The sequence below is a fragment of the Parasteatoda tepidariorum genome, chromosome 3 (assembly GCF_043381705.1).
Source record: "Parasteatoda tepidariorum isolate YZ-2023 chromosome 3, CAS_Ptep_4.0, whole genome shotgun sequence".
In the NCBI taxonomy this organism is placed as follows: domain Eukaryota; kingdom Metazoa; phylum Arthropoda; class Arachnida; order Araneae; family Theridiidae; genus Parasteatoda; species Parasteatoda tepidariorum.
In genome coordinates this window covers 83,520,904-83,546,615 of record NC_092206.1, presented here as the reverse complement: position 1 = coordinate 83,546,615, position 25,712 = coordinate 83,520,904, and the positions used below count along the sequence as shown (strand labels likewise).

Here is a 25,712-nt window from a genome sequence, read left to right as displayed (position 1 = left end):
ATATATATATATATGTATTTCTTTTATTTGCGACGAAGAATAACTTCCTTTTTTTCTCGTTGGTAACAAAGAATTGAAATAACAAGCATGTTAGCTATCGTAAGCATGAAAGCCAAAACGTACTTGATTACAAATTTCTGAATGAAAATTCTTTCCTTGCGTAGACAATGAAAAGCTGAAACAAATTGAGCTTCGTAAGAATTAAAATACTAAAGCTAATATTTCACATCGATAAACACATAGTTCACATCAATATTATGTTTTAATTATACTTATACAGTTCAATAATAAAAACTTTATTCATAATGATTATAATAACTTTTCAGTCATAGTTCAAAGTTTTGAAATTTATCATTGTTTTTTTTTTAGCAAAGTTGTGAATCTTTAATATTAAGTCATGTATTTCAGTTCAAAATTTTTATTTCTATAACTTATTATTGACTAAAGAATTGAATTTTTTATGAAAGAATAAATTTTAATGATTATAATAATTTATTCATCACATTTCAAATTTGTTTAACTTAGTAGAGATCATAGTTTACAAAGCAAACTATAAAAGGTGGCATTTTAATTTTCAGGGATTGGGGAACGTCAGCGAAAAGGGGGTGAAGCCCACTAGTTAATTTATGTTTTTCTGTTATTTACTCTTTAATTTTCTGTACAGTGCAATAAATTACACATTTCTGTTTCATTCAATGCATGGTTAATCATTGGAAGAAGAAATATTTTGAGTTTATTTGAATCAGTTACTCTCAGAAAAATGTATTTCATAAATCAAACGAAGCTGTATTTTTTTTTAAATTCAGAATTTGGAATTTAGTTTTAATGTAAAATAACGAATATAAGTGTATAACAACAGTAAGTTCTACAGTTTTTGAAGTAATTAAAATAAAAACAATAAATGAAGTTCTTTAGTGTTTCTGAACTAAAGTAATTATATGCTTCTTGCTAAATTTTACAGACAACAGCGGTTTTTTGAAAAAAGCGTCATAGTTATCGAAGACAAATTTTATTCATGTGTTTGCAATGTTACATTCGCTGTATCATTCTCATTTACAAAAATGCAATATAGTAATAATGACAATAATAATTTTCGAAAGCTTTACAGAGCTGTTTCCATATTGAGAATTAAATGAGGTAACTTAGAGAGAGCATTTTTGTGTCAAATTTGAGAAAAGTTGGCATTATTTTTAATAAAAATAATTTTATTTAATTAATAAAAACAAAAAAATTTAGTAGTATTTTTATCAAGTATGCTGGATACTCATTGGCAAAAAATTGAGAGTGATAGAAAAAACATGAATTTTTTGCCAGACAATGCATCGGTGAAGAACCATAAGCACGTGTCCGTTATTCTCACATGAAAGGGCAAAATACCAAATGAATAGAGGAGGTACTAAATTAATGTGACGTAAATTAAATTAGGTGTGCCGCTTACTACATCACAGCGTGTAATAGTTCCGCTCTTGTTATAAGTCGACGTCGATATTAGACAGCATCGAAGTCGAAGGTAAGTTATATGTCTTCTTTTTAAAACAAAACACTTGCCTTAGGACCTACTAAACACACATAACACATGCTACACCTACTTAGGATTTAAACACCTATGTCCTCAATGAATAACATTTACAAGAGTTTTAAAATGTGTCTGTCTATTCCCTTGTGCAGATCTAGTGTGTATTCAACAGTGACAAAAAAAGTGCAAATGCAAAAAAATTATTTATAAAGTTGAAAAAAAAAATTTTTTTTCTCTCATACAGAGGAGTATTTTTTATATCCCATCCGCAATATTAGTAATTTCTCATCTGTGAGAATAGCCGTTTATTAATTGCTTTCACCTAATACGGTTTAATAACCTGAATTTTATCTTACAGCTATGCCCGCCAAATGAGGCCACTTAGTTTCTTGCAGCTGGGTACATGTTATAGCCGAGTGGGCTAATCAGTCAATCTCATGACCGTCAGAATGGGGCTTCGAGTCTCAGCGTTGAAACCGCAAATTTTCAATCATTCCCTTCATGAAAATGTTTCAGTGCAATTATACTGACTCTTCAATGGATGATGTTTCTCTATTATGAATAGAGGATTATGCCAATTTGTATAGAATGTACAGTTAGAAAATGTACGTGTACTTATAATAAATTGAAGTTAGTTAAAGACGCTTTACGCTGGTTTCGTCCTAGAAGACGCTGTACAATGTATAGTGCGCAAAAAAAAGTAAAAAAAGAAATATCTTGTATAATTTTTGAACTAATAATTGGAGTTTTGCGTACCAGGATTCAATCTTAATGGTTCTAGAGGGTGACCTCAAATATGCAGTTTTTGTGCAGATGATATTTTCAATTTGGAAATCAGACACAAAAATATGTTCAGAATTAACATATTTTCTGAATAAACATAAATTTTTTCCCCATCGGGTTATGATTTTGACCAGAAAAATATAAGGATAGCCGCAATAAGAAAAATAATAGTTTTTTTTTCAGCAGACCTGTCGAAAGTTTGGACTCCATAATATTAATTTACTTTTTGAGAATTTTTCAATGTCTCAAGAAAGTTTTACGCGAATTGAAAACTGTTTGATCACAATTATGGAATTCGTTTGTCCAAAGATAATTTCCCTTCAAAAAATAGTGAAATCCATTCATTTATTTATTTGCGCACTGTACTTGATTGCAAACATTAAGTACTTTACTCTATATAAATTATTACAGAAGGACTATTTGACACAATCATTTGGTAATAGTTTTTTTTACAACTGCGTACAGCGTGCAGTCTCATTATTCGGCACCCTTTGCTAATATTCCTGGCAGTTGTGACTAACGTCATCTGCTGGCATATATTGGAACTAATTTCTCAAACTATGTACAGAAATCTGACAGCTTTTTCCATTAATATATCAGTAGCGTAGCCAGATCATCTGTGGTTTGTTACAAAATTAATCATTTTAATTTTAAGAAAAATTTAATACAGCATTTAATCAGGAAAAAGAAAATTGATTTTAAATATAATTATCACTAAATATCTATAAATCACTATGCATAAATTAAGAATTATTAACAATGCACGAAAATCTCAATTATTTTCGATTTAGGTATTCGAAGTTTTTAACTTAATCTTAATAGTTCAAGTATCTGATCTCGAATGTTAATTAACATGAGCAGACGATATTTCGAGTTACAAAATTAGATAAGAAAAAACACTTCCCTTTAAATTATTTTATTTAAAATTATTCTTTCAAAGAGATTTCATGTAAAATTAAATCCAAAAATTGTGGAGGCTCAGGGAACAAAGCTCTCTCCTCCCAATGAGGTGGCCCAGATGCTAATCCCAGCGATTGATGATCTATACGAATTCCTCACTCGACTCGAACTGACCGCTGAGCTAAAGTAAAATATCATGAGTGGTAGAAGAAAGATAGATTGCAATCCGACTAATCGCTGGAGATTTCGTGTTTTTTTTCTCTATATAACGCAAATGCTGGCCAGTTCCATCAAAAATTACTCTACAGCGGCAAGATTCTCCCGATGCTTGACCCGAGAGGTTTTCTTGTCTTCTAGGTTTGGTTCAAGGCATAGTTGAAGTTTGTTGGTCGTAAACTCAAAAATTTGGTCTACTGTACAACGATGGTTTTAAAATAAAATAAAATTAGGTAATCAGGGACACAATATTAAATAAAAAATTCCAAGAAGTTGGGCCGGGATAGCCAGGCCACCGAAGACTCTCCGTGTAGTAAATGGTGAAAGGTGCAAGCTAAATCTGCGGGTAACAAAATCCTCCATGTTCCCATAACAAATCAAAACCACTGGAGGTACTGAATAGTAGATGGATCGTTCTCTGGTTCAGGTCGAAATTATAGTCTGTGGATGAAGGAATGGATGTATGAATGGGTCCGCTCTGTAAACGGGTGTGACGTATGGGTGCGTTAGAAGTTGAATTCTTGGCCATAGATGGCGACACTGGAAAACAAGAAAAATCGCACTCTCTCTGCCTTAATAACAGACGAAAATACCGACGACGAAGACAATAACCCAGAAACTGAAACGGTAAGATACATATTACCTAATTAACATATTTTACCTGATTAAAATATAACCTAATATTTGAAGCGAATGAGGTTCTTAACCAGGTAATATGGACAACACAGAAGTTTCAAATGTGTATATGCTTTAAAAAACTCGGTTCCTTAAATATGAATTTCAAATTTGGCTTATTAGGCCATATTTCTGGAATTGCTTAGGCAATTTAAAAGTTACGAAGCTCGTTAACCCACAATAATTTCGTGAGAAACATTAAGATTTTCGGTTGCTTATTATTTTATTTAATAATGGTAATATCTTTTTAATTGGGTATTTGTTTTTCGCCAGATCTAATAATATTTGATAAATTAAAACAATAGGCAAAAATGATTAAAAGAAAGGCTGCAATTATTACTTCAGTGTTAGCAGTCAAATACTAAATACTTAATTTCTTCATATCTTTTAATATATATTTTTTGTCGCGTTTCCACTAAAAAAAAGATACTGAAATGAATTATTTGCCTTATCTCAGACCAATTTTATAAAAGTTTCTTTTTTATCATTGCATGTCACGGCAGAATTATCAGCAGTGTGATATTATGCGATTATTTGCACTTTAAATGACTACAAATCATAAGGCGTTAAATACAAACAAATGTAATTGTTTTTTTTTAGGATTGAATATTAAGAGGTAAGGGATTTACACTCTTTAATGAAATCATTTAAACTTTTAGTTAAGATTACTAGACTATTGTATCTCGTTTAAAGTTGTATTCAAATAACATTAAAACTTTATTCTGTAAAATGAAATTATTATTTTTTATTTGTTTCAAAATATTATTTTTCCTGACTTTTAATAAATTTCTGCTAGAATCGAAACCTTTTATTCAAGTTCATAATTTCTTAACAGGTAGAACCTTCGTTCATACTGAAAAAATGTTAAAGAAAGCTATTAATAAAATGGTTCAATACATGCATTATATTAAGGGGATTTCCCTTAAAAATTCAATAAAGCATTATCGCAAGATAATTCTTGTTATTGATTTGTGCACTGAAAAAGAAGTATAATCTGGTATGATAGAAGTATAATATGGTATATATGGTAGAAAAAAAAAGCATAATATGTACTAGAATATGGTCGAAATTATCCTGTTGCTGGCTCTATGGGAACGCCAAAGAGCTCAATAATTTTTAACGAAACTCTCTGGTAATGAGTTTGGTAAAATAATTAACAATAAAAAAAGATTTAATTGTGCAGGATAAATTTTGGTAAATATGTTATTTTTATATTGATATCTTAGAGCATGGCATAAGTACCTTTTATTCAGTTAAATTTACTTTTCATTTAGTATTTTATACTATATGTGTGAAAATAGGAACTATAATTTGGAAGACCGAAACTTCCGGTAAATAAGGGGGGCACACTTTTTGTTTTTACAAAACTGTTTTTCTATTTTGAGTTTCATGCACAAATTTATATATAAGTATACATACATATAAAAATAAGTATGCAAATATAAATAAAACTTAAAATAAATGGACAGTTTTCTGAATAAAAAAAGTGTGCCTCGCTTCACGCAATATACAATTATTTTCAATGAAACTTTTAATATTCACGTGATTGATAAAAAAAACTTAGAAATAGATAATTTCACATTTAGGCATGTCTATTCTGCATAAATTTGATCAGAAAAATAAATTTTTTTATTTTTAGAATTTTGAAAGTTTTGATCAACTACCGGAATGAATGATTTTGAATTACCAAGTTATAATACAGCTGTGTCAGGTACGCTTCAGAGCTTTTTTTCGATGTTTTTATTATTATTATTAAAATATTTTCATTCAACAACTTGTAGATTTTCACTAAAGTCGTTACTGGGAATAACAGAATCAAAAATTTATATTTATGGTGCCAGAAATAGTATATTATAGCCAAAATTACAGCAATGAGGCAATAAAAAGTAATCCACGCCATAATAATAAAAGAAATAATAATCCATTTAATAACTGGAAGGCTTTCACTAAAGTCGTTGTTGGTAATAATAGGATCAAATACTTATTTTCAAGACGCCATTAAAACAGTGAAGAAAAATTTAAAATGATGAGGCAATAAAAAGTCATAATGGAATTATGAATTGGAGGCATAAAATTATGAATCGGATCGAATAATGAAAATATGAATTTCTGTCTTCGTTTGTATATCTACGGAGCATTGAATTTGGGGTTCCATACCCAGTGTCAGCTTCAGATCGATGGGTATTGGTTGCCTGAGAAGTACAGGCGGTCGATGCGTAATGCGGACTACATTGCCTCCTTTCTTCGATATATTTCCATCTGCAAGCCTTAACGTATCGGTTGTAGTACGTTTCGATACGTATTGATTGTAAACAAAGAAAAGCTTACAGCTACAAAGTTTATCATAAAAATGTATCTCGATCTGAAGTTATGTAACTTGAAGTTCAAGTTTTAAATTTTTCATAAGAATATATTTTATACATTTCTTATTTAGATTTCGCTAATGAAGTAACATTAGACTTGTTGTAATATAAATGCAAATTGTTTTAAGTTTAAATTGCTTAAAACTGATATAGCTCTATATTTTAGATACTCATCATTTATTTATTTAAATAATTCATTTCTTTCTTTTAAATCATTTTTAATAATTCAATTGTTTTAATTTTTAATATCTTTAGTGATAAATATTTATACAATTGCTGGATTTACAAAAACATTTGTCGTAAAATAATGCAGGATATAAACAACGGCCAACATAAAGGATAAAAACTTAAATACAACTGTAAGATATAACAATATCTACTTCTCTACGATCTACTCTAAGATATAATAATATCGATTACTATATGAGCTGCTCTTAGATATAATAATATCTACTACCCTATGATCTACTTTAAGATATAATTTTATCTACTGCAATATGACCTACTCTAATATATAATAATATCTACTATTATATGATCAACTCTAAGATATAATAATATCTACTTCTCTACTATCTACTTACTTTAAGATATAATACTAGAATAATTACGGGCAAAGATAACTTGGTTTGCACCCAAGCAGGATTTTCACTGTGTTTTCTTCTCGTTTTAAGCCAATTTTTTAGCTTTTTTCAAAATTTCCGCTTTTTTACGCTTTAATTAAATTTGCTGTTTCGCAATTTCTTCTAAGTAAATTATCTGAAATTCATCAATGGGGAACCACAAAGCGGTGAGCCCTTTAAAAAGAACCAAAATATTCAGAGCAGTGCTGCCGAAAGCATTTTAGCGTACACGAGTCCCCATAATTGATGATATTTATTTCATTGTTTTTTAGACTTTTAGTAGCTTTATCGGATATTAAAATGAGTTGCCCAATGCCGAATATTTTAACCCAGAGATAGAGATTGATCATTATGAAGAAAAAGGGAGCTTGTCTGTGAGAGAGTATTGAATACTAAGAGCAATTCTACCAAAGCCAGTAGTATCTCGGAAAAGTTAGCTACCAAAGGCGACTAGTAATATCTGTAAATTGCAAGATAAAATTATTTTTCAAAGATCCATTTTAAGTAGTTGTTACTTATAGAATAGAGAAAACTGATTCTGATAAAATATGAATTTTAAAATTTGTACAACTTAGTAGCTATTGTTGATCATACTCTGTATAAAATATTTTAACATATAGTTTTAAAAACATATAAATGTATAGTATCCACGTGCGTTAATATTAAAATGATAACAGGCATTAATTTTTTTTTTTAAAAAAAGAAAGGATCTTCTTAAATAAAAAAAATAAAAAAAAAATCTTCTTCTTTATTGTAGTTTGGTTTGAAGGCTGTTTTAAAACATTATTAAGTTTCATTTAATGATCTTTTATTTTATTTTCCTTCTGTTGGTGTTAAGAAATTATTCTTACAAATCATTTCAAATTAAGTTCATATTATTTTTAAAAAAAGTAATTACTCAAGAAATCCTCAAAAATGTTGCTTCATACCGAAGCTTAAGGCTAGAGCTAAAGGTAATTTTATTTACAATTTAATATACCATTATTTCATTTTAAATTTAGAGGATAAAGTAAGACTGTTTCAACCTTCTACAAATGAGGGGTTTGAACCAGATGAAGGTAAGAAAATAAATTTTATAATATTGAAGTTCATTTTATTGCTAAATCTCCAACATATAAATTTCAATTTTTAAAGTTAAAAGCAATTCATTCATAGTTTCTTTTGATATTTTATAATGCATAAAATGCTTAAAAAATATTTTCCCATTAGTACAGAATATTTTTGTTTTTCGTAGATGAGTTTTCCCCACAGATGGCACCCCCCTTGATTCCAAAAAGATCAAAAATATATATGCCAAGGTATGGAAATTTCTTACATTTTCTAATAAAATATCAACTGAAATATATTTATTACATATACCGATAGCTCTTTATTTACTCCACAAAACATATACTTGTAGAATCTTTAGTCAATATTCATATCTTTCTAAAATATACAGCAAAGATGGGGTGCTTGAAAACTAGAAAATTATTATACAAGCGAACATAGAAGCATTTAAGCAAAAGTTAAAGATTAATTAGTAAGAACAAACTCAATAAAGCTGAAGGAGGGTTCTTAAATCCATCATAGTCAGCATTTCTATAATAGTTTTAAAGTAATAGGTTTCATATAAACCTGCATAAACCAGTTTGATTGTCGTCTTGAAAGGAGATTTTAGCAATCTCCTTTTTAATTCTTTTACCATCCCTCAGTTTTATGAGACTGAAAAAATGACATTATGATTTAAATTCCCCTTGGTCTATCAATAATGATTTTTCATATTTTGATAAATTATTTAATTCAGAATTTGACTTATTTCTTGAGAAAGATCTTAAAATCTATATACTTAGGTCGAAGTTAACAGAAATTCAAAATGTTGAAATTGGACTAATAACTAGATAACTTCTTTTAAGAGTTGCATAATTCTATGGCTGATCCTTATACTCCAGATTCGGTTATTTATAGAGTTATCTACACTGTAAAAAGCTTCAAAAACGAATTTTGACTCGACAAAAGCGTTTCCGAAGATCTTAGAGAGCTTTTTTTAATAGCATGTATCCGATCCATTGAGAAACATTTTATTCATTTTCAAAAGTATGAAACTGAATTGCATTAACGCCGATTCAGTTTCAGAGGTTTCTGAAATATTCCGAAGCGTTTTTGAAAATTACTTTCACCGTAGCTGTCTCATACATTCAGAAAAATTTCAAACTTTTTTACAGTGCAGTTAAAACATTTTTAAGTTATTATTAGATAATCTAACATTAAAAAATTTATGCATAATTCAGCATAAATATAGAGTTATCTAGTTTTAGTATTATTCACGTTACATATTAGTTTTATTTCTGAGATTGTTCTCAACTGCATATTTTTTAATTTGAATTTAATTTCCCAGTGTTGGTGCCCTTACGGAGGAAATGATTAGAAAAGCATGTTATGAATATGCCCAAGATTCTTGTTGCTATGGGACTAGTTTTATTAGAAATATGACATTAATGGACGTAACCAACAGTTATTCATTTACAGTAAGGCTTGAAAATATTTTTTGTACGAAGTTCTTAACTTTCACATAACTGACAAAAACAAATTGTCTTTTTTTTCTAGTACAAATTAGAGTCTTATGGAGAAAAGAGAGAAACGATCGCTAAATTCTCAGCTTATTACGGTAATATTTCTTGCATCTGTAAAAAGTGCATAAATTTTGCAACTATAGAACTATATAAGATTGTGACTATATTTTTTTAATTTCATAACCATCGTTGAACAGCAGACCCAATTTTTTTGGGGTTTACAACTACTGATGTTCAACTCCCCGTAGGCTTGTAATTTTGAACCCAATCCAGAAGACAATGTAATTCCTGGATCAAATATTGGAAAAGAAAGCGGAGGACTTTTTGATAGAACTAACCCGCATTTGCGTTACATGGAGAGGAAAACCACGAAAACCTTCCACGGGTAGCCTGACTGCAAGGGGACTCTAACCCATGATCCCACTACCACTGAGAATATTTGACGTCAGCTCTGTGGTCGGTGCGAGACGGGTGCGGAATTTGAATCAATCAGCCATCGCTGGGATTCGAACACGGTTCACCTCATTTGAAGGCAAACGCTCTATCCCCTGCTCCATCATGGCTCAAGATTGTGACTATAAAAGCATGTAAATGTACATTAATGAGTATGAGAGTAAATAATTTATTTAAAGTGAGTTATATTGCATATAAATCCATAAATCAGGCACCTGTATTTAATATTAATTTAAACACAACATAAAGAAGTCATAAACAATGACGAAAAAAAGCATAAATGGCACACCATTAATGTGCGTTGTTCTTATTGCAATGAAGTATAATACATCTAAATAAATAAACTGTTCCATACATATTTTTATATTTATACTTTTTTTATGCAGCTGACATAATAATATATAATAATTAGCCTCAAGGAGGGATGCGTTTTATGAATGAAGATGGGTCAAAAATTTGTTTCTCGTAATTTTTTCATGAAATATGAGTTACAACTTCGATTTCAACTTACTTCAATGCGTTTTATTCCTTTTCTAACCTTTTCTTTGATTTTCATGCACTTTTCAAACTTATATTGAAATGAAAGAATTATGATCGTCATTTCTCAAAGCACTGAAATTTATAATTTCCATATTGGGAAAATTCTATAAATTAGTTGTTCCAAATAAAAAAGAATTGAAGTGGATATTTTTAGCAGAATGGTTTCTTCATGGTTAAACTCGTTAAAAACTGACTTACTAACTTCATTACGAGGTATTATCATTGAAATATTTTTAAATTACATTCATTAAGACATAAATAAGTTTCGTGCATAAAAAATATTATAGCATTTAAGAAATAAAATGGTGCCTATATTTCCTATTGTCTGAATGAATAGACAGACTATTCAGGTTGAAAACCAGTTTTTTTGTGAATTTTTTTTATTTTTTTATTTTATTTACAGAACTTGCACCTTTAAGCCATCATAAAAACATATGATTAATTTCAAAGAGAGAAATTTTTAGAAAGTGTAATTTGTTAATATTCGTTTCAAGTTAAGAAACTATAGTAGAAACTAAAAATTTCTCATCGGAGAGTATCTTCTCCAATTGAATTACAAATATTTTATGGATGTCTTTTAAACCCTTGACATTAGCAAAAATATAAAATCAGTGAAAAATACACATTACAGTGGTAATAAAAAATATTTATTACGTTGGCCGAAAACGGGTTAGATAACACATTAATAACTAAAACTTAGTTGCTGGAGTAAGGATTTGTGATCTTTTTGTTCACCAGGCAGCTGTACTTGTCACACACGCAATTAAGCTACTGATAATGGAGGGATTGATTGAATGAAGCCATCTCGTGTCATTTTCTTGAAGTATAGAACTTAGATCAATAGTCAGTGGTGTTTGAAAACTTTAAGAAAGCTTAGACAGCCAACTAACGTGCAGCTATCCTGTTGTATGACATTTACTTGGCTACTTATTAAATGTATCTATTATTTTAGCTTTGTAAGAAAATGTAGAAATTTTTCTCTTATTAGGACAGCCTGTTGATGGAACAGAAAATGGACCCGAAACTGATCCGTGGAATGTTGTGGTTCCCGTACCCATCGAATTCAAAAACAGCGTGACTAAAGTCGAAGTTCCTCATTCAGCTTCTATAAAAGAATGTGAAACTTGTCGAGGAAACCGGCGAGTGCCTTGCGACACTTGTTATGGAAATGGAACGGTAATTTTGTAAAAACTTAGAAGCAATATAATGATAATCTTCATGTTCTCAACGGTGACCCTTACAAAATTTAAGGTATTTTTGAGGTTTATATGAGGTTGTTTTGAGGTGTCAAGGTAGATTTGAGGTTCATTCAAAGTTTATTTCAAAAACAGCCTTTAGAGATCAACCTTCCAAAGCGTGTAATCAAACGAAGTTGTTTTATTCACACTTGAGGTTGATGGGAATCTACTTTAGAGCAACCAGCTTATGGATGTTTTTTAGTTTTATGTTTTTTAGGTGTATGGATTACTTTTTCTAGACTTTAAAAAAATACTTATATTTGAAGTGTGAATAATTTCCCCCGATCTGAACAAAAAAATTTTCTGAGTAATGTATGAAGTTGATTTTGTGAGGTAATTGAGGTTTATAAATGAGGTTATTTTTGGTGCAAAACACAACCTCATTAACTACGTCAGGCGTATTTTTTTACATCTGTCAACCTCGAAACCACCTTATTTTTTGTAAGGAGATAGTTTTATAACAATCTGTTCCTCTATATTTTTCCTGGTAAGTATTTTGTAACTTTCAGAAAGCCACGTGAAAATCAAGAATGAATGAGAATCCACTGGAATGCTCTTAACAAATGCTTTCCTCAACATAATGACAATGCGGTTTATTATTACATTGTAACAAGCTCTCCAATAATTAAATGTATTTCTCATAATTTTAATGTATTTTTCATAACTCGAAATTTACATTTTTTAAATTATTTACAAAAGAGGAAAACGTAACTTCCCCACATCTGGAGCTTAATAAATAGACTGCTGGATGATTGCTAAGGAATTTAACAATGTCACATGTAAAAAATTGAAGAACAGAAGGTTAACACTGAATTATCAATTATTAAGTTATTTACAAACATTTCGTAGCTATACACTGCAAAGAAATCCTGTAGAATTTACGCTATTAAACCCGTAGTTGGGTTGATTGTGAAAAATCGTAAATTTAAGAAGAAAACTCGTAATTAGACTGGTTTTTTACCTTAACTAAACAAGTTTTTATAACAAAAGGAAATCTGTTGTCTCAACAGACTTTTAACATATGGAAACATGTTTTCTCTGTAAAAGATACGAAGTGACTATGTACTCGCAGCAGGTGTGAGTATTTTACGCAGGCCGAATTCGTCCCGACCAGTCATCGCTGAAATTCGAACCTGGGGTACTTCATTAGAAGGCGTACGCTCGGTTCCCAGTTCCACTGTGACTGGCTTAAGTGTCTTATTATGAAGAAATTGTGATATTAAGAATTACACTTCATTGTTGTATCAATTTGACCATAAATTCGAATTACAGTTTTATTAATATGATGCTTAAAACCATGCAGTAATTACTAAAAAGGAAGAGCAATTATGGAAAATAACCATAAAATGATTTTTAAAAAAAAGGCAAGGTTATATCACGGAATGTGAAGCTGCATTGCAAAAACTAAAATTTCAACTGACGGTTTTAATTTGTTAAATAGACAGAAATTTAAGAAAAAACGGGTATGTTTACAATGTAGTACAATAAGTGAAAATGCATCATTTGAGCTGATAGTTTATCATTATTTACTTTACATTAAGGCTTTCACTTTCTTTCAAAATTTAGTACACCTGTTTTCTCTGTGAAGGAAGAGGAAGAGATCATGAAGATGACCATTGCCCAAGTTGCGATGGTACTGGGAAAAGAAAGTAGGTAAATTTGTTATCGTAATCATTTAAATATCTGGAAAAACAGAGCTTTAGTAGTTATAAAGAGTTGTCAGAAATTTAATCAATAACTTATTGAACTATGCAACACTCTAAGAAAAAATTATGCATTATAGAACAATAATATTAGACGTTAATATGGAGCAACCTAATAAGGTGTTAAAATCAACCTTGTTTCTGACCAAATTGAATCTGAAAATTTAAACTGTAATATGAACTTCACCTATACTAATATTCATAGACGTCCAACAGGAAGTCCTAACTCCCCACAATATATAAAAAAATGTATTAAATAAAAAAAATAGCAATAAAGGTAAAATTAACTTTGCAAGCTATTAAAAACTTCACAGTATGGTTATTGGGTCTTTCATCATTGTTTGAATAATCTTCTTATTGGAGTGAATTGGAGTGAACATGGAATCATTATAAATAAAATATATTAAATCGAAAACAAAATGGCTGAGCATAAAATTACTACAGCTTTATTTAGTATTATTGTATAATTTCCCCTTAAGCAGGAGAAAATGGCAAGTATTAATATTTGTCTCGGGTAACAAATTCTGTTATTATTATTATGTATTTATTTGCATACGAAGTAATCATTAAATGGTTAGCGTGTTTTTACATTTCTAACAGTTTAGTGAAATATTTTATATGCATGCAAATGCATAATAATAATAATAGTATTTATTTCACAAGTATATTTGTTATAATGAAATATGAAAGAATAAAAAAAGTACTAAATTTTAGTGAATCTCTAAAAAGTGGCAAATAATAAATTTCGAAGTATTTCCATACAGTTAATTCATACAGCTATTCATATTTATACCCCTGACTACAATTTGTTTCAATCTACATTTTCCAACATTCTTAGAATGTCCCTTTATTTGAGTTATGTTCTTTCACTAAGTTTATTAGATACATTTCATTTTCAGGTTCTAAACTAAAATAAAACAAAAATCTTAAAAGTTAAAGTGCATCTTTAATGTAGAAGTACAGAATTTAAACCTATTTTTGATTTTAGATGCTTAATTTGCTACGGAAGTGGACTAGTAGAATGCCGTACTTGTGATGGTTATGGACGACTAAAGCATTATAAACAACTCATTGTCACTAGGTAAGGTAAAATGACGTGTTCCGTAATTTAATTAATGTATTTTGTTTCATTATAATTAACGAAAATAGCGATAAAATATGTATACTTTTGTTGTTTACTTGTTATTTTTGAATGACTATGTTTGTATAATTATATAATAAACTGCTGTATGGATATTAATTTCAAATAAAAATCAAACTTTTCATGTTTAAGCATATTATGTACAATTACTTTAGTCTTTGCGATGAGTTTTTCTTTGTTAATATTTTTTTGTTGTTATAGCAACCAATATTGCTAATTTTTTGAATAATTTTGAGTTTCTACCACAAAAACTAAAAGAAGGAAAAAATTAAAAAGTCGAGCTTGATTTAAAAGAAATATTTCATATCGTTTTTCGATATAATTTTAATCTTTTTTAAAGAGCTGTAAGCCTAATTATGTGATCCTGGTTCAAACAGAAAGGAACTGTATTGCTATAACTTATACTTAATACATTAATTGGAAATGTAGTCAACTAGATATACCGCTTCAAATAATTTGAAATGTTTAATTACAAAATATTCGTGTTAAAATATTAAGCAGTAAATATTATATACCATTAATTTATTGCAGCTTCTAATTCAAGTAGCTAATGACTAAGAAACGTCAATATATGTTCTAATTACCTGAAAACTCCAAACGTATAAAAATATTTCATACTAAAGTACATTTTTAATCAAAGCAGACTTTAATTTTTTTCCAATTATTACTAAAAGTAAAACATATGATCATTGCAGTTAGTAGATATTACTGCAAGTTGTCCTAAATTCAATAGGTGGTCTTTAAAACAATTATAAAAAGGAAACCGTTACGAGTAAAGACCAACTCTTTTGACATATTAGTGCAGCAACTAATAAGCCTGTAAGCCAAACAAAATTAATTAAAAAGCACATGACAAGCTTTCAAAATTTCTCAATGAATATCAATAAATTAAAATTACAATCATGAAGTGTCCATCAGCTTCCATTATCATATGTCATAAGTTGAGAATGAAATTTTCCTTCATCCAGACTCATCGGAGAAAACAGCACAAATTACTTACAACGCATTCTGCTAGAAAAAGTTTGAATTTAAACTTATAACCTGGGAGGAAAAATTCATGCTCTGTCACATAATTTTTACCGCAATAATTGTTTTTATCATAACTGTTTTTCAGGCATGAAATTTTGAAAACACTCGATCTATTTATACTAGTCTGGTAGAGTTTCCTTTTGGGAATGATCACTCTCAATAACCTGCATAGTCATCAAGGGTGGTCAAACCCAATTTGAAACTCTCCACAAATGCTATACTTTTATATCAGTTTTGGACCATTACGATGTAATGTCAATTAAGTTTTGATCTTGTGTTCTTGCCGTTAACCTATTGTTTTCACTGTTTTTGTCATAGTTTGAAGCATATTCGTTTAAAGTTTTATATTTATTCACTATTCCTTGAGTTCCCTTCAAAAATATAGTTAATCCTTAGCCATTGTCTACCAGTGAAAAGCAAACTGTACATTGTTTATCTCCATGTAAGTTTCAATAACGACACGTCATTTTATATTAATTAGACATTTCCTTCTCTTAGTAAATAAATGCAAAAAAACTACAAATAATTTATTAGGAGTAAATTACTGCATAAAGTAACGGCACTTTGAGTGCATCATCCGTAAAATCCATTTTATTTTAAAATTCATTTTATTGTAAAATTTATTTTATTGTAAAATTCATTTTATTGAAAAATCTATTTTATTGTAAAATCCATTTTATTGAATAATCTATATTTAACATGAAATATAATAGCGAACAGTTATGTTTACTGTAATATTTATTTAATTAGGATTATTAAGTGATTTTAGGAAAATTTTACTGTAAAAATTACGGTATATCAGATTTTTTGCTCCGTAACATGCTCCGGTAAAATGGATTTTATGGTAAATAGTAGAGATCTTGAGAACCGGAACTTTTTGCAATTACTTGATTCGGAATTTTTTTTATAGTGATTTTAAATTCAAGTATAGATTTCTTACAAATTATTCACTATATTTATTTTTGAAAGAATATCTACTTTCTCTTAGACAATAGGTAATAATATGATAATTATATCAACTTGCTTTTCCAAAAGAGAACTTCATCTAAACTTTTTAAGGTATTATTGAGTAAAATGATTATTGACATCAAGTGTTATAACGATTATGATACCAAGTATTATTGAGTAAAATGAAAATTGTAATTTTCAGGGTAACTCATTCAGATGAATTTCTATCTAATACTATGAACTTACCTAAAGAATGTATTCGCTCATTAGCTGGAAGAATAATCTTTACCCAACAAGACACGGAGGTATATAGGATATGTATAAAAAATATTCTTTTAATTTTTAGTTGTAAATTGTTCTTTTTGTACATTGATACAATGAAAGATAATTTAAGTATTAACAATATACTTCTAAAAATATGATTAAAATCATTTCAAACTTTTTACAAAATTTATAAATTTATCAGCATGTTTCAAATTTTTGAACATGCTCTTTAATAAGATGAATGTGTGAATCTCTAAATGCTGCAGTTGTAACGATTGTGCTATGTGTGTAACGATTTTCCGCGAAATTATAAAATAATTTTTTTTTTAAAAAATGACCACTCTTATAATAAGAAAATAATTTATTGGCAAAGGGATTTGTAATAACTATTTATTATTTATTGTTATTATCATTTTTAAAGATATTTATTATTATATAATAATTATTTATTACTATTTTGATTATTTAAAGCGAATCAAGAGATTAAGAACTTTAAAATGCCAGGTTAAGCTACGTACTCTTAAATATGATTAAAAAATATTCAAACATTTATGTTAATTATTTGATTAAAAAATATTCCATTTTTTAAAAAATAGATAAATAGATAAGTTGAATATAATCAGCATGTTTCGAATTTTTGAACACGTTCTTTGATATGGTGAATACATGAAACTTCAAAACGAGTATCTGTAGATTATCCTATACATGCAAAGATTTCTTCAAAATTCTGTAATTAATTTGTAAAAGAATGCTCACACTTATAATCCCGTAAAATAAGAAAATAATTTAATGAAACAATAATTTGTGACAATTATTTATTATTTATTGTTTTTATTCTTTTTTAAACCATTTATTATTTAATAACTCTTTATTATTATTTTTACCAATTATTATAAAATGTGTTAAGATATTTTGAACTATAAGACACCAGACGAAACTACACAATGTAAAAAATTCCGGATCAAATTACGGTATAAAATACCGGCATTTTGGAGTATCACTCGTAAAATCTTTTTTACCGAATACCATAATTCTTAAATTATTATTTATTTAAGTATTATTGATTTTACGGTAATTTTTATTGTAAAAATTACGATATATCAAATTTTTGTTCCGTAACATGTTCTTTAAAAGGGATTTTAAAAGGGATTTTTCTACCATAATTTAATCTGGAATTTTTTACAGTGCACGAATTTTTAGATGCTAAAAAGTAGGATTTGACATAAAATTCAAGTTTTTTTTGCTCTGTATGGTAAAGTATGGCAAATGTTTTGCAGTGCTATCAGTTAAGCATATTTTAAGGTCAGCAAGATGAGGGTGTTTAAAAAATGGTAAATGATGGTGAACAGTTTAAAAAATGATAAGATATAAGTTTATAATATTTTTCTATTCATTTTCTAATTTTACAGGTTTTAATATTTTTATTGTGAAATTGTTAATGGAATTTAAATTAAATTAATAGTGATATTTTAGAATGATTTTTCATTAATATAAATTTCAACTTTGCTTTCAGGTTCCTGTTTTAATAAATGCTCCAGATAGACTTATTTGTGCAGCTTCATATAACTTAGTTCAGAAGCACAAAAGCGCTTTTCCTGAAGAACTTATAATCATGCAGGTATCTAAAATGTAAATTGTTGGCTGCGTTTTCTGTCACAAGCTTGTCTTTTTTAATTTTTTTTAAACAAAATGTCAAATTTTATCTGTTTTTTTTTTTTTTTTTTTTTTTTTTTTTTTTTTTTTTTTTTTTTTTTTGATAAATTTTATTCTTCCAGATCCAAGGAACTTTCAACATTCAAACCCTATTCCTCTAAAAGTAAATTCTGCTCATGTTATCTTTCTTTTTACAATTTTTTTTTAATAAATGGTTAATTATTGTCATGATCAGAAGTGCAGCAGACAATATAAACCTGGTTACATCTTGCAATAAAAACATCTAGCTCTTTTGTCAGAATCTTATTTTTTTATCATGTATATTTATCATGTATACCAACGTTCATCCAAGTCAGCGTAGTAAACAGGAAATACCAATTCCTGATTTTCACACTGAAACAGCAAGATTTTGATTAATCTAAGGGGAACTTAATTTAATAAAGTAAAACTTAATTTTGAATAGAAATAAGTTTTCTTTTATCTTTCCTCTGAATTAATAAATTTCTTAAAATTCTTATAATATTCTAAATTGTATTAACATAAAAATATAGTTCATAAATAATTTGCTAACTTTTTTGTCAATTATAGATTTATATATTTTCCTATAATTTAACACTAAGTAAGAAAAGTAGGCTCAAATTCACCAGACTATAGTAAAATTTAAATTTTTTCTTGTTCTTTGGGGACACTAAAAAGCTCTTGAATTTTTACCAACAGGCGTTGGTAATAATATAATAAAGTTTAAAAAATATAGTTTCATAAAATATGATAAAATTTGGTAAATGCGGTAAAATTTGGTAATTTTAACATGATATCTTAGCATGGCATAAAAATCATTTTTTGTTTGTTTTCGTTTTATTTATTTTTATCTTTTATTTTTTAAGTTTAGAAATTTTTACTAAATTTTGGTTAAAATAGGTTATAAAACATGTAAGATGTGGGGTGTAAAAAATAGTTATATGAACTATAATTTTGAAAATTGTAATTTCCAGCATGCCACTACTATATGAACAGAAATATTAATAGATGAATGGTTTAAAAGTCCTATACTGTGGCTTTTATAACCAAAAGTATGTTTTTTCCTCCTTTTTTTAAAAAAAAATCCTAGAAAGTCATTACTAATGCCATACGGTGGTTTTACCAGAATTGTAATCTCCGAGTACTCAGAAAGAATGATATTATTAATGAAGTTCAATTTGTCTAATATTACGGGATATAATATTGCAACTATTTCTATTTCTATTTCAGAGGCATACCCTTCGTGCTATTCCCATTACAAGAGTTGTCTATTCTTGGGGCGGAAGCGAAGGAGAGTTCTATATATACGGATTTAAGAACAGAGTTTACTTCGAATCATATCCACAGAAATGCTGCTGTGTTTGCATGTGATGTTACAATTTGTTTAGTTAGTTTTGTATTTAAAATAAAGTGTTATTATTCAAATTTTAATTAAAATAGTTTATACAATTAATTCTTATTATTTTTTCTGCAAATTACTAAAAGATGGTAACGAATTACTTAAGTCTTTAATCATAAAATTAACAAGGCTTTATGATTTATATTTTCTTAGCATAACTTCTAACATTAAAATTAAGGCGTTTCAACCTATTGCAGATTAAATTTTAGGATAATTCAATATTACTGTAGTTTGTGTATGAGAAACGAGATGATGAGCACAGCAGAAGAAAACCAAAATCTCAACACAAGATATAAACTAAATAGTAGTTTGTATATGTAAAAGCATATATATATATTTATATATATATATGTATATNTTAAAGTTGATACCATCAATTTAGTCTTTACTTTATTGGCAATGTATAGTTCCGATAAAATGTTCAACAATAATTTTATAAGCCAGATAGGAGGAGACTAAAAAGTTGAAGAATCTTAACCCTTTTAGATCTAGTCCGGAAAAATTGTCAATTACCCTCACCAAAATCGAAAACTCTGAATCGATATCTTCTACTGTTCTTTTTTTTTTCTTTTACCTCAACGGTATCAAATATTAGATAATAAAGATTTGTAATTGGTAAATTTACTCAATTGCAGTAAATGCAATGTACATTTCTTTAAAAATATGTATTTAACATCTAAAATTCCGTGATGTTGAGAAAGAAAAAAGTACAATTCTGAAATTTTGTCCGTTTATATTGTTGTTGAGAAATAAAAACTTTTAAGAGATATTTCAAACCAATCAACAAAATCTGTAAAGTAATTTTTAGTAAAGTAACTAAAGCATTTTTGAGTATTTTTAATAACTTTTAGCTCATTAAAGTGGCACAATATATTTCAAATCTTTAAGATTTTGAATATTTTTTACTGCTTTCCTTTGGCAATGATTCTTTCTTAATGTTAAAATATTTGACTTTTTCAACCCATCATGCTGTATTCTGCTTTCTGCCTATAATCAGTATTGTTAAAATCGTATTTTATATTTTTTATTTTGCACTCTTCAATACAAAATTTGTTATATCAATTATAACATACAGATTTTTAGCATAATATTAAATAACAAACAATGAAATAGAAACTTCATAAGGAAATGGGGTAATGAATCGTTTCTGTATGAAATTTCAATCATCTACTGCAATGGTAGCAATCTTTCAACGTTTTTCCAAAAGTTATGATAAAATTTATTATTGTTCTCTACATTTGCAATTCGTAAATTTATTTTTATTCATTTTCATTCAAGTAGTTTCTTTTTTTAAAACAAATCTTATCATAAAAATGAGATAATAGATAATTATAAATAGATAAGTATAAAATAATGAAAATATAATGTTATCAGTATTAATGTTTCAAAGATGCAAAATGTGAAACAAAATTTAATTAAAGAGAAAACCTTTTTTTCTTTCAACCTAATATTTAATCTGAAATCACTGTGCAATTAGATAAGGAGCTATAGATATATTAGTACAAAGGAACTTACAAATCTACACTAAGAAAAAAAGTATAGTCAAAACTACCAGAGTATGGTAAAATTTACCGTATTTCTGTTTATGGTAAATTCAAAATGATCTGTAATTTTTATTGACACTTTGTAAAGTAAGCAATAAAATATGGCTTAATAATCTGAGAAAGAATTTGCTAAATGTGGTAAAATCAAGCAATTTTACTATGATACTTTAGAGGATGGCAAGAAAATCAAATCATTATTTTGGTAAAATTTACATTAATCACATTCAAAATTTACATTGAAATTGCATTAGTTTCGTATTTTTTACTAAATTTGTGGTAATAAGAACTAAAATTCTGAAAAACAGAATTTTCTTTAAGCAGTTGCCATATGAAAAGAAAATGTTCTAAGCGAATAGTTTAAATATCGTATATTTTGACTTTGTTAACCAGATTAGGTATTATAAATCATTGATGCCTTTTTTTAACGAAAAATATCATTACCATATAGTACGGTAATTTTGCTAGAATAATATCTCCGAGTAATAAGGGTCTTAATTTGTTTATTGTTAAAATCATTGATATAAATATAAATGTAGCTACATATATTCATATATTTATCAATGAATACCAATTGACGAAAATGCAATAAATGGAAACGTTTCATATTTCGTTGTTAGAGTTATCGAATTTATTTTCGATTGTAATTTATTTATTACGAAATCAATTAATACACTTGAAAAGGGCCTTTATATTACACATTAAGAGAAAGATGCAACTTACATGATTACAAGCATATTTTCGCATTTTTCTCTAAATAAAATGAATTTGAACTCGATTTTATTATGATTATATCGATTTTATTTTATTATATGATGTTTATTGACATTTAGTTACAATAATTTATCGAATTAATTAAAATGTGCGAATGTACAAATGAAATCCATTGAGTACGTATGCTATTATTAATGAATTTCTAGATATAATTAATATTAAAATGTAGTATATAGGGAAAACAAAACAAATCAGGATTTTATTATATGTTATGAAATATATATCATTGAGAAACAATTATAAAATAAGAAAAAAAGCATTAATACGATTTTATAGAAGTTAAATAATATATGCCCTATGATTATATATTTTACTTTTCAATATTAATTAAATATCAGGAATTGAAAACAGCATTATAATTCTTATTTGCACACATTTTAGTAAAAATACAAAAGTTGTAAGCAAATTTAACCGAAAAAATGGTTTTTATGACATGTTCTAAAGTGTCACGCGAAATTACCACTTTTATAAAAAAACAGATGATAATAAAATAGTATTTTACTGTTCATTTTATCAACAGCCATAACCAAAACACATTGGTAAAAACAACCATGCTTATTGACGAGCCCAGTGAAATACAGTAAATTTTATAATATTCTGTTAGTTTTGACCATACTTTCTTTTTCTCAAAGTACAAATTACAAAATAAATTATTTTGAATAGAAAAAAATATTAAAATATATTTTCTCTTTTATTTAATTTAAATTTATAATAAGTTTTCGGTTTGGTTAAAAAACATAAGCATCAAGAATAAGAAATTGATAATTCTGAGAATTTTTATTTTATTAAGTATTCATGTGATGTATTATATAATTTGTAATCTAAAGCTAGCAAATATAAAACGCAACATATGTTTGAATCAGCATGAATGTTTGATTTCAGGGAGTAAAAAAAGAAGGCTTGCCCTTTTTTTTAGAACATGAAAACAAAACTTCTAATCTTTCTTTTTTATTCACTCTGAGAAAAAAAAAGAAACTGCTTTCTTTTCTTTCTTCTTTCTTTTTCACTCTGAGAAAATGTATGGTCAAGACAACTAGAATATGGTAACATTTACTGTGTCTCTGACTCTATAGGAACACTAAAAAGCTCGGTAATTTTAACCAATCCGGTTTGTTATGGATTTTGATAAAATTAACAATAAAATGGTCATTTTACAATCTCACAATTTAATAAATAGTTCAGCATTTCATAATTTTACCATGATACCTTAAAACATGGCATAAAAGATACATTTATTTCGTTCAATTTACTTTTCAGTTTGGTATTTTCCCTGTGTTGTAATTAGAATTAGAATTTTGAAAACCAGAACTTCCGTTAAACCGTTACCCTACATGAGCGGAAAAAATGACCAAATAAATAGTTTAAATATCGTATATTTTGGTTTTTATTACCAGTATTAGTTCTTTATTTAAACTTTACAAGAATTGATTTCCTTTGTGCAGTACTATACAAAATTTACGCATGTCTTATAATGTACTGTAAATTGTAGATCACTGCAAAACTTTATTAACCATAGTAATATTTTTAATAAATCCGTTTTCAGCCATAATATTTTTAATAAATCCCTAAAAAATTAATCAGATACAAAAAATCGATTTTGAATTCGTTTATTATGTTGGCGCACGTCTTCAAAAAGGTTGATATGTGATTTTAGTAATTTACTAAAAATAATTTTATCAGAAGAAAATTAGTTTAAAGCATATTTTTGCGAAATTGCTAAGTACATATCGTTTTATTTATAGTAACATCGTTTACTATTGTCGCTTCTACATTTTAACTGGGGTGCTTCCTTAATCGATCCCCATGATTACTCGTCATTAATCATTGTTCTTGTTTTCAAAATCAATATTTTTTAAAAGAGTAAAGAACATTTTGATGAATGCAATAAAATATGTAGTAATTATAATATTATGTAAGCACATTGTGTTAATAGGAACGAAAGGAAATGATTCGTACAATAACACTGGGAAACAAATTTTTTCTTGCGTTTAGCCTGATCTTGTCTTACTCGAGTGAGTGGATTTTAAATTTAAAATTAGTTTTGATCCTAAAGCTACAGTTTTTTTAAACTGAAATTTTTAGTCTATTATTTTCTCAAAATGCAGAAATTTAAAAGCGTTATATATATCAGGGGAACGCAAAAATATAGCGACAAACTTTTAGGAGTGTTAGAGCATATCATCAAGAATAAAATTACATTGAAGCCGATGCTTGGTCGTCATACGCGGCTAGAGGAGATTCCCTACTATGACCTGTTCAGAAGCATACGAAGAAACAGTTCAAAATAAGGAAGTGCATCTAGGAAATATTTCTTAGAACTCAAAACATTGAATTCTAATATTAGAAACAATATTTGAAAGTGAGCAATAAAGGTTTAGGGACAAAAATCCTTATTTTTGTTTAAAATTATTATTAAGTTAAATTCTTGTCATTTTAAACTTATTCAGTAAAAATATGTATGGAAAATTTAAAAAAAACACATTTTAATGATTACGTCTGTGAAATGTTTGCTTACATTCCCTCTTAAAGTGCTAATATTAAGTGATTTAGTTGAAGTAAATGCCTCAAAATAAAATGGTTTTTTTCCTTCTGCATTATCTAAAATATCCTGGACTTAAAAGGTTGTAACTAAGCAAATAAAAACTTTGTCAGTTAACCAAAAGAAAAACACATATTTTGGTAAAATTACAGTACTGTAAAGATATTTATGGTATGGTAAAAAAGCAAACAAGCATATTTCAGATTATGAAAGTCTAACCAGTTTATTTCTATCTTTTTAAACCAGTCATTTGGTAATTATTCCGTTCGTATGGTAATGGTTAACTGGAAATTCTGGTTTTCAAAATTATAATTTTAAAAATTATAATTGTTATTAGCACACATTTTAGTAAAAATACAAAAGTTAGAAGAAAATTTAACCGAAAAAATGATTTTTATGACAAGCTCTAAATCTAAAGTGTCACTTGAAATTACCCCTTTTACTTAAAAGCAGATGGTAATAAAATAGTATTTTACTGTTCATTTTATCAACAGCCATTACCAAAACGAATCGATAAAAACTACCATACATATTGATGAGATCAGAGAGCTAGAAATACAGTAAATTTTATAATATTCTGTTAGTTTTAACCACAATTTTTTTTCTCATAGCATAAATTACAAAATAAATTAACTTAAAGAGAAAAAAATATTAAAATATAGTTTCGCTTTTATTTAATTTTAATTTATAATAAGTTTTCGGTTTGGTTAAAAAACATAAACATGATATCTATTGACAGCAACCGATGCTTGTTTATTAAAAATCTGTAAACATGATAATCGTTAACTTTGAACTTGTCAGAGAATAAAATAATTCTGAATCAGTTTTAAAAATCAGACTGTTTGAG

At 27.7% G+C, this 25,712-nt stretch overlaps 1 protein-coding gene across 1 annotated transcript; it reads left to right on the top strand.

Moving 5' to 3' along the window:
* The first annotated feature begins 3,244 nt into the window (after positions 1 to 3,244).
* On the top strand, positions 3,245 to 20,043 carry LOC107456052 (protein SSUH2 homolog). Its single transcript, XM_016073812.4, has 12 exons — positions 3,245 to 4,706; positions 5,730 to 5,801; positions 8,078 to 8,134; positions 8,311 to 8,374; positions 9,451 to 9,580; positions 9,660 to 9,720; positions 11,607 to 11,794; positions 13,423 to 13,505; positions 14,548 to 14,640; positions 16,880 to 16,982; positions 18,455 to 18,559; positions 19,843 to 20,043. Exons 2-12 carry the CDS (start codon positions 5,759 to 5,761, stop codon positions 19,981 to 19,983), a joined length of 1,068 nt encoding a protein of 355 aa, XP_015929298.1. The 5' UTR covers positions 3,245 to 4,706; positions 5,730 to 5,758; the 3' UTR covers positions 19,984 to 20,043.
* The last annotated feature ends 5,669 nt before the right edge of the window (positions 20,044 to 25,712 follow it).